The sequence below is a fragment of the Acomys russatus genome, chromosome 17, assembly GCF_903995435.1.
Source record: "Acomys russatus chromosome 17, mAcoRus1.1, whole genome shotgun sequence".
Lineage (NCBI taxonomy): Eukaryota > Metazoa > Chordata > Mammalia > Rodentia > Muridae > Acomys > Acomys russatus.
Window position 1 is genome coordinate 65237710 of NC_067153.1, and position 10432 is coordinate 65248141.

The 10432-nt window shown below is 42.6% G+C and overlaps 1 protein-coding gene across 1 annotated transcript; it reads right to left on the bottom strand.

Annotated features, from left to right (window-relative positions):
* Positions 1 to 10022: 10022 nt before the first annotated feature.
* On the bottom strand, positions 10023 to 10199 carry LOC127201049 (60S ribosomal protein L39-like). Its single transcript, XM_051159399.1, has one exon. It carries the CDS (start codon positions 10197 to 10199, stop codon positions 10023 to 10025), a length of 177 nt encoding a protein of 58 aa, XP_051015356.1.
* Positions 10200 to 10432: the final 233 nt, after the last annotated feature.

Below are 10432 nucleotides of genomic sequence, written 5' to 3' on the forward strand. Positions count from 1 at the left end.
AGATAAACCAGGAAGTATATGTCTGTTTTAAACATAGTTTAGCTATGTGTCACATGTACTCAGGTGTCTGTGGTTGTGAGCCACATGGGAGTGCTGGGAACTGAACTTGGGTCCTCTGGAAAATAAGGAGGTACTTGTTAACCTCTGAGCCATCTCTTCAGCTGCTGGAAAAATTGTATTTTTGCTATACATACATTATTTAGCAGGTTGCACTGTGTTTTTCTTTTCCATGCATGGGTGTGTGTGTGTGCATGTATGCATTTTTATTTGCTTGTATGTCAGTGCACATGTTTGTATCTGCATGTGGGCATATGAGGGTGATGTTGGAAATCATCTTCAGTCATTCTTCCAACTTATTCACCAAAGCAAGGTCTTCAAACAAACCCTGGTCTCACCCAATATGACTAAATCTTGCTAGCCAGCTTGCTCTGGGGATTTTCCCCTCTTTGTTTTCCAAGTCTGGAATTAGAGATGGGCTGACATGCCCAGGCAACATTTGCATGAATTCTGAGGATTTGACCTTCAGTCTTCAGATTTGAAGGGTAAGGGCTTTAACCACTGATCAACTTCCCCTGCTCTGAACTGCTTTTCAAGTTTTATTTCTTTTAGACAGAGTCTCAGTTTGTAGATGTCTTAGGTTTCATTGTGAGGAGACACCATGACCAAGGCAACTCTTATGAAGGAAAACATTGAATTGGGGCTGGCTTACAGTTCAGAGGGTTAGTCCATTCTCATTATGGTGGGGAGCACGGTGACACACAGGCAGACATGCTGCTGGAGACGTAGCTGAGAGTTCTACATCTGGATATGCAGGCAGCAGGAAGAACAAGTGAGCCACACTAGGACTGATTTGAGCAACTGAGGCCTCATAACCCAAGCCCTAGTGATATACATCCTCCAACAAAGCCACACCTACTTGAAGCTGGACTCTGGGCAGAGTGCTGGGAGTTGTAGGTAAGAGAGGGGGATGGAAGGTCAGGGAAGGAGCAGAAGCTCCACAGGGAGATCATCAGTGCCTGTGGATGGGGCACAGGGCAGGGGCCTGCGTAACTGCATAAGCCGATGCTCCAGTCAAGAGCATGCATGCAGAGAACCAAGACCCATTTTTCACCTGTAGCCAATGAACTGCTGATTCTCTGGGTTGGGGGAGGGTGTGTGTGGGGGGGAAGGGGGTACTGCTGCCGAGCCTCTGACATGTACTGGGGGGTGGGGGTCCACTATTTGGTCACTGCCCCTTGTCAACACTGCCTAGTGGGCACACAGTGGGAGAGGATGCAGATTATCCTGATGAGATGAATTGGGCTGTTGCCCGTAGTCTAGGGGTGGTGGGACAAGCAGAAGAGGGAGGGAGGGTTGCGATGGGAACGTAAGAGGGAGGGGATAACAATCAGGAGGTAATGTGAATAAATTATTATTATTTTTAACGTGAATAAATTATAATAAATAAAATATACATTTAAAATCTGGGTGGAGGAGGGGATTGCTGCAGAGACTGATGCACTAACCGAGGACATGCATGGTGAGGACCTAGACCCTCTGCTCAGTTGTAGTAGACAGGCAGCACAGTCTCCTTGCAGGTCCCACAATATGGGGAGTAGGGACTGCTTCTGACATGGACTCTAGTCTCCCAATGTGGACCAATTCTTCCTGGCTGGGTAGACTTGCAGACCACAGAGGAATGGGAAACATATAGTACAGATGAGACTTGACGAGATGAAATCTGATACTACAGGAAGAGGGCCCCTTTCTGAGGGCTAGGGGAGGGAGGGAGGGGGGATCAGAAAGGGAGGGAGGGATCTGGAGGTGATGAGGGAGCAGACTACAATCAGGATGTAAAGAATTAAAACTGTAGAACAAGCAGGTAATTTATATTCCTAATCTCACTATGTGGGAATAGCTCTGAGACATGAATGTCTATGCACGAATCCCTGTGATTTAGCTGTAGATGCCATTCTTCATATGGCGTGAATGAATATTTGCAGATGTCTTACTTCAGCTCATACAAAGAGCAGAGAACCAGCCTTAATTGTTATGTGCACCCTGTATACCTCATACACTTATAATTTTAGGATGATATAACGCTTGAGAGAAATTATATGTTTTCAGAACAAAAGAACCAGACTTTGAAGCTGGATCAGACCTGACAGGATTCACTCCTCTCAGCATGCTGCATGATGGCATCCTGCATCCTTCATGATCCAAGTGCTTTAGTTGCTGTTCTCCATCAGAACAGGACAGCTCCCAAGACAGCTTCAAAGAAAACTTCTGTTCCCAATTGGTCCAGCATTTCAGACTGTCATACAGGACTTTTATTAACCCTGGAATTTCGATATTCCTAGCTTGTTTAACCATTTTCCCCAGTTTTATCTTGGCATCTACAAAGGTATTATTCACCCCAAATTAGTGAGAATGACACCCCATTTCCCTCAAGGGAAGACAAGTTAATTGTCATTGATCAGCTCACTGTCATTGATCAGCTCACGGTCATATCAGTGACTAATCTATTTATGTTACAAGAATATACATCCTAGATGTTACAGATAGGTGTGATTCTATAGACAGAGAAGGTAAAATAGATAAGGTTTCCAAAAACCTCAGAGTCCTACAGAATATGGCACTTAAAGATGTTTTTATTGTTTTAAGGAATCTTTGACAATAAGACAGATTAACTCCTGGCAATACCCAGTCTACCTCAAAGAAGATTATGAACATCAAAGAACCTCCTTATGGAGATGGCTTCAAATTTGGCAAACAAGTCACTGGGCCAAATGTCCTCATTTCAACCACTGACAAGATTCTGCCTAAAAATAGGCAAGCATGGATGCTGCCAGGGTCGATGGCCGAACTCTGCCAAGACAGAGTAAGCAAGTCCTCAATAGTTTCTGCCTCACAAATATGTCTGTCTGATATACTGGGACAGAAGGCTGAAGATGATGCCCCAGTATTAGAGAGTTATCGGTGACTGTTCAAACAGCAAACTTGTTAATGCCTGGCTGGGGCTCTGAATAGGTTCGGGGTAGGGTCTCTGGGGCTGGATGCAGATGCCCTTCCAGTTTGTTTTATCTCTTGGGTGGCCAGAGCTGATGGCTCGGGCAACTGATAAGGATTGAAAGAAGAAAGAGATAAGGGAGCGCAGCATTTCTTCTCTAGGGACTGGCTGTACTGCGGCTGAGAAGGAAAACTTAAACGGACCACAATTTTCCTATGGCTGAGGCTGTAAAAGCAGCTTCTGGCTGGAAACTGCACGGGGGTCGTAAAAGGAGGCTTTGATCTGTAGATAGGCCTCTTTGTGGAGATCTCCAGTAAGCTAGTGTAAACTTAGGCCTGATAATCCTAAAAGACTGGTGATAAAGCCCTGAGATTGCTAACTTATTTGTGAATCTACAGGGAAATAAGAAAGAGATAGAAGATAAACCACTTAGAAAAGAGAAAAGGTGGATGGAATTAGGCATTTCGACTTCAACTGAAGTCAGGTCTCCCAATCTCAACACATACATTCAAGAGAAGAGGTGGATGAAGTCAGGCATCTTAACTTTAACTGAAGTTAATCTTCCCAATTTCAACACTGTTTATTATAGATGACCATACTTATACTTCTGAAAAAAGGGTATTACCTCATAGTACAACAGGTTACATGTTTTAAATCTAAACATTTCTTATCTAGGTATCCATTACATAAGTTCACACTGAGTCCAGAGTGACACGGCCTAGAAGTTACAAGAATATACGACTTATCAAACAGGACTGACCTAACTATACATTATCCAGCTATCTCTTAGCTCATAATGAGTTCAGGACAATAATTTTATCTGTCTTTCATTCTAAGGAACAGAGTAAATTCAGACATCTCTAGGTAGCTTCATTCCCACTTGGGTTCATGTGAAGTTTAAACCAACTTGTATATATTTATGGTGAAATACCAAGAGTCGTGGTGCCATCTGGAGTGGAGGTTTATCTGAAGCCACAAATTTGCCAAAAGGCTATCCCTAGTGAGGCATCTGGAGGTCCACAAAGGTATTTATTGCAACCATAAACTAACTTTAACTTTTAAAACTATTTGAATCAAATCAGAAATTCCATAATCAGGGATTAATTCATCTGAATAACAATCAGTACATCTTCAACAAAATCCTACAGAAAATTTGCCCAATCAGAGACAGAGTTTCTCTGTGTAATCTTGAAAATTTGCCCAATCAGAGACAGGGTTTCTCTGTGTAATCTTGGCTGTCCTGAACTTGCTTTGTAGACCAAGCTGGCCTTAGACTCACAGTGATCCATCTGCCTCTGCCTCCCCTGCACCACCATGCCTGGCTCTAATGCCAGATTATTTTTAGAGAGATGCAGCATAGCACAATTGACAGGGTAGTCAGAGGTTGGAAGCAATTCTGGAGTACATTATGATACAGACCTTGCAAATACTGGATCACCTCCAGAGATCTCTCATGCCTACTGGACTTCCCCAAATCAATGGCTCCTGATAGCATGTCAGAGGCTGGAAGCAGTTTGGGGTGCATCATGGTACAAGACCTTGCAAATACCAGATCACCTCCTAGACAGCCCACGTGCCTAGTGAGCTCCCTTAACAGGGTGGCTCCTGACAAAACTGTCTCTGTCTTTTTTTTTTCTTTTTTCTTTTTTTTAGTTTGGAAGCTGTTAACCAGCATTTCCAGTTTACTCAGGTAATTAATTTTACTCCTTCTCAAGTCTCTGATAGGGTTGAAGACCAAATAGTTTAGTTTCACAGTTAAGCTTAGTTGTTTAGGGGTTAAGATGTTTTTAGGCCCAGATAGATGTTTTAAGTTGATAATGATGAGATACGATAGATATTGCTTTATATTCAGAATTTTAGACTCACCAAGATAGGAAAAAGTTTTCTTCAAGGTTGACAAATACAAACAGCCAAAACACTATGAATGTAACATTAATATAATTCCTGATTGTTTTGTGGTTCTTCTTGCTGTAGGTAGTTTATTTTTATATGTATGTAATGATATAAATGTATATTTAAAAAAATAAAAATATTATCTAAAATAAAAAAACAAGCAAATCATGAAATTTGCAAGTAAATGGATGAAACTACAAAAGATCATCTGGAATGAGGTAACCCAGACCCAGAAAGACTCACAGGGTATGTACTCACTTATAAACAAATTTTAGCCATATACTACAGGATAAACACACTACAATGCACAGATGCAAAGAATATAACAAGGAGGACTCAAGGGAGGATTGTTAATTCTCACTAAGAAAGGGAAAAAGAAGACACAGAGGAAGAGGTTTAAGAGAGGGAGCAAGGCAGGAGAGGGAGCACAGAGAGAAATGAGGGTGGAGATCAGACCTGGGGAGAGTCGAGGCAAGAAGACAGAGGGTCTGCAGAGAGAAGAGAAACGGTGGGTGGGGGCATTTCTGTAACAAGCTGGAGATCCATGACAGGGTAAGATTCTGGGAGGATATGGGGTGACTCTAGCTGAGACTCCTAGTAGCAGGGGTCATGGAGACTGAAGAAGACACCCTCTAACTAGACAGGGCTCCTAGTAGTGGGAGGGGAACACAAACTCACTCACAAAAACTTTGATCCTAAATGTACCCTGCCTACAAGATGTACAGGGATAGAGAGAGCAGAGATTGAGGGAATGTCCAACCAATGTCCTGCCCAACCTGAGGCCCACTCCATGGGAGAGAGGCAATCCCTGACATAATTAATGATACTCTGCTATACTCACAGACAAGACCCTCACAAAACTATCCTCTGAGATGTGTCACCTAGCAACAGATCAAAACAGATGCTGAGACTCACAGCCAAACATTGGGCAAAGTGTAGGGAATCTTGTGGAAAAGTTGGGGGAAGACTAGAAGGACCTGGAGGCGACAGGAGCTCTGCAGGAGACCAACAGGGCCAACTAGCCAGGGCCCAGAGGGGAGTGCTAAGACTGACGCACCAACCAAGGACCATGCATGGACTGGACCTAGCCCCCTACACAGATGTAGACAATGGGCAGCTCAGACTTCATGTGGGCCACCTAGTAAGGGGAACTGTCTTTGACATGGACTCTGTTGCCTACTTTATGATTACTTCCCCCTGGCAGGGCTGCCTGACCAGGCCACAGGAGAAGAGGACTGCTCAGTCCTGTTGTGATGAGCTGAGGTGGGTTGGTAGGGTGGGCTCCCCTTTTCTCAGGGATGGGGGAAGGAGGATGGGGGGAGAGGGTTGGAGGATGGAATCTGGAGGAGAGGAGGGAGGGGTCTACAATTGGGATGTAAAGTCAATAAATACATAAATAAGTTATAAAAGAATAATGACTGCTCAGTTATTGTGTTGTGAAGCATGTTCAGTTTTATAAGGAGAAGATTATATAAATTGATCTTACTCAATTTACTTTTGTTGAAAAATAAATAACGTTATCTTTGGCTCTTGCAGCAGAGTCTGCAGGAATAGAAATCAAGAATAAGAACTTGTGCTGAGATATAGACTGAAATATAAGGAGGGTGCTGCACTCAGCTGAATATACATTCCTCATTCTAAGTTGGTCTGTGCAATTCTGTCATATGTTTCGTATACTTTTTGCCTCATTGTGCCTGACATGCCATTTCTGGGACATGAAGAGGTTGAGGTTTACCTCCACGAGCAATAACACGGATGAAAAAGAAAAACAAGACTGTCTAAGACATGAGCACGGAACAATCACATTCACATGCATTCCCACTCACAGGCACTACAGCCTGAAGGCATCAGGGAATTCATCAGTCCAAACACCTAATTTCACCAATTACAAAAGAGAAACAAACAGTCTTTGTAGTACACATGCAAAGCACTGCACACAGCAAAGCCTAGACCTCTGGATCTGTCTGACTCCTGACAGGTCTCTCTTCTCACAATATCCTGACATATTGTCTTGATCCTTTCATTCTGTGGCAGCTTCTAGAACTGTATTCTGCCCCTTCCCTGCAGGGACAGTTGTTTTCTTTTCCACAGACAGCTATGCATTCATTTTCAATTTATGGAAGATTTACATGAATCCATAAATTGTTCACAAATTCTGAAAGTTCATGCTTGAGGCTTGTCTGTAAGAATACATGTGAAAACAATCTGCTTATATATACTCCAAATGAACTTTACAACCAGGGATGTTATTTTCTCTGGTTCTTTACACTTATCCACATGCAGGGTGAGAAACATGAGGCTGGAGAGGAAAAATGGACATGACCTGAAAGAAAGGAAGTGTAGCTCACCTGTACCAGATGTTTTATATGGAGTGGCTGTTGTGTTCTCTTAAAGTCAAGAAGAAAAACAAGTTGTAAGACACTGAGTGACTGATGGTTCAGATCTGCACAATGGAAAACCTTAGTCACGAGAAACTTGCAGAGGGCAGGGAGCTGCATGAATGGGGAATGTAAAAACCTAATACACATTCATTGTTTTTGTATCTGGTGATGAATCTTTGATTATCTTCTCAAAGACAGCTTACTAAAATTAGCATTGTTCTTGCAAACAAAGTTTAGAACAGGATAAAATACCACATGGAATTAGGAAACCCAAACATAGCTTAAATTTAAGATACTATGCCCAGTAAATATACAGATGGCCAAGGAGTAGATAAGAAGATGAAAAAGGCCAGCATCCCAAACACCTATAAGCCAAACTCAATATGTCCTATCCTTAAAAAGCAGGCTCAGGTAAAAGTCTTTACTCTTACGCAAAGGACAACAACACAAGGGTGTGCCAAGAAAGTCACTGATGCAACCAAACAGCAGGAAACAGAGCACGTGTCTCCAGTGTCAGCAGAGAGCAGGCATGGCTTCATACACTGTATACAAAGTAACCAATCAGGAGTTGCTGGGTCAAGTTTTGCTTAGAGGGTTAACAGCAAAGTTCATAGGTAAAGCAACTGGCAGGGCCAGTGGCCAGATCGGAAGACATTTGGAAATGTCATGGCTACATCCTTATGAAATGTTTAATTCCAGCCAGTGATGCAATTTGCAAGGCTCACATATCCCATACTTCATATTTTCCCAGGAATAACTTGTTTCCCTGTTTGTGGGAACCAGGCCCGACTGGGCTGCCTGGTTTCATGTCCTGTTTTTAGCAGCTTCCGTGTCTGTGCTTATGTTGGTTAGCTAATCATGTTTACTGCTCTGAGAACGCGCCCCTCCCCTCCTCGGGACTTTCCCTTGCGTGCACAAGCACCTCTTGAGGGATTTCACCTGCGAGTGGCATGCCTGTTTTGCTGCCTATAAAAAGGCTCTTTGGACACTGAATAAAAGCTGCTGCTGCTCTTAGCACAAAGGACCCGCTGTTTTATTGTGTGTTAAAGCCGCAGTCCCTCGCCCTTGACTTGGTACTGTGGTGGCGCGGGCACCACACCAGTTTACTTTCCCTTGTGTGATACAGAGCATCCGTACAGAGAAGTACTGAAAATGTCTAGAGCCGGTCCTTCTTACACTTGACGTTCTCTCCCAAACGCATCAGAACTTAGGTACTTGCAGCTGGTCAGACCCACTCCTCCTCCGAAGAAATATCAGAGGCGAGAAGCTAGGACCAGTCAGCCAGTCAATCTGCATATGCGCTTAAAACCAACTAGACAGCCATCGACCTTCATAAACAGTCTAAGGCTTATCCAATGTGATCGCATGGATTTTATGTTTAGTTTTGTTGAGGCATGTTTTCACTGTGGTGGTCCTAGCTGGTCTGGGACTTACTAGATCAGGATAGCCACAGTTCAAAGGACTAGTGCCATGACACTCTATCTCTTCCTCTGGCTTTTACATCCTTTCGATCCCATCATCTGACCCTTTTAGGTATCATTAAGTTATTAATTTGAGCTCTCTAAAATTTACTGATGTAAGCTTTTAGGATAATACATTTACTTTCATTCATTGTGACCCATTGATTTTGGTATATTGTGTTTTCGTTTCATTCAGTTCTAGGAAAATTTTTATTTATTTTTTCTTGGTTTTTTACTTGACATAATTCTAATTCAGTAATGTGTTGGTTAGTCAGCATGAGTTTGTGTATTTTCTTATTATATGCCACTATTGATGTTAAGCTTTATTCCATTGTGGTCTGATAGATACAGGATTTTACTTTAATTTCCCTAAATTTGTTGAGGTTTGGTTTGTCTTATTATATGATAGACTTTAGAGAAAATTCCACGTGCTACTGAGAAGGTAGCGTATTGTTTAGTGTTTGGATGAGGTCATTTAATTCATGAGACATTTAAGTCTACACCTTCTGGATGGTCTGCCTGTCAGTGTGAGTGGGATATTGGAATGCCTCATCACCACTATGTTTTGTGTATCTGTGGTTTTAGATCTAGTAGTATTTCTTTTATGAATTGGGTACATCTGTGTTTGAAGCATATACTTTTAGGGTTACAATTTTTTTTAGTGTTTTAAAAATTAGTATAAAGTGTCTCTCATAATCTCTTTTTATTTTATTTTATTTATTTTGTCATATATGAGAATCAATATCCTTTATGTCTTTTTCCATTCACAGCTCTGGGACTGCCATCTGGCTTGAACCTGTGAAGGCTGTGCTCACATGGCCACAGTCTCTGTGCTCACGTGGCCACAGTCTCTGTGCTCACGTGGCCACAGTCGCTGTGCTCACGTGGCCACAGTCGCTGTGCTCACGTGGCCACAGTCGCTGTGCTCACGTGGCCACAGTCGCTGTGCTCACGTGGCCACAGTCGCTGTGCTCACGTGGCCACAGTCGCTGTGCTCACGTGGCCACAGTTGCTGTGAATTCACATGTCTTGTTTCTTGGGTGTTTCTCATTCCCACCGGCTCTTACAATCATTTTGTCCGTTCTTCTGTATGGTTCCATACACTATGAGGGGATGGAAACGTTGGAGCTACCTTATTTAGGATTGAGTGTTCTAAGGATATATTCTTAAAAAAAAAAAATTCTACATTTTAATTCTAGACAAACCACACCCCCAACTTAGAAATGACCAAGTCTCCGTGTTAGAAATGCTGAACTCCATCTGGTAGATTGATTGAGGACCATGATTCAGGATAGATCATCAGTCTTGTCTTTGTGTGAATCCTGACTGTCCCAGCTTTGTTCTTCTCCAGTGTCTTCCCCAGTTGTACCTGATTTTGTTACCAGTTTTCATCGGAATCCATTGAGGAATAGGACAATTTTGCTTTTGTTTCTTGGCCAGGATTCGTTTGATTTTGAAAGTCTTGTGAGAAGACATGATGTGCAGCGCATGAAGGAGAAAGAAAGGAGAAGAGCCTAAGGATGTATTCTTGTTACTTTTCAGCTTTCCTTTACTTTTATTTCCATATGTAACTATTTTTAATAATCTCAATCAGTTCTTGTGATTGATTCTCTCTCTCTCTCTGTCTCTCTTTCTCTCTCTGTCTCTGTCTCTCTCTCTCCTTCCCTCCCTCCCCCCTCCTGTTTTCACCATTTCTCCTTTCCTGTTTT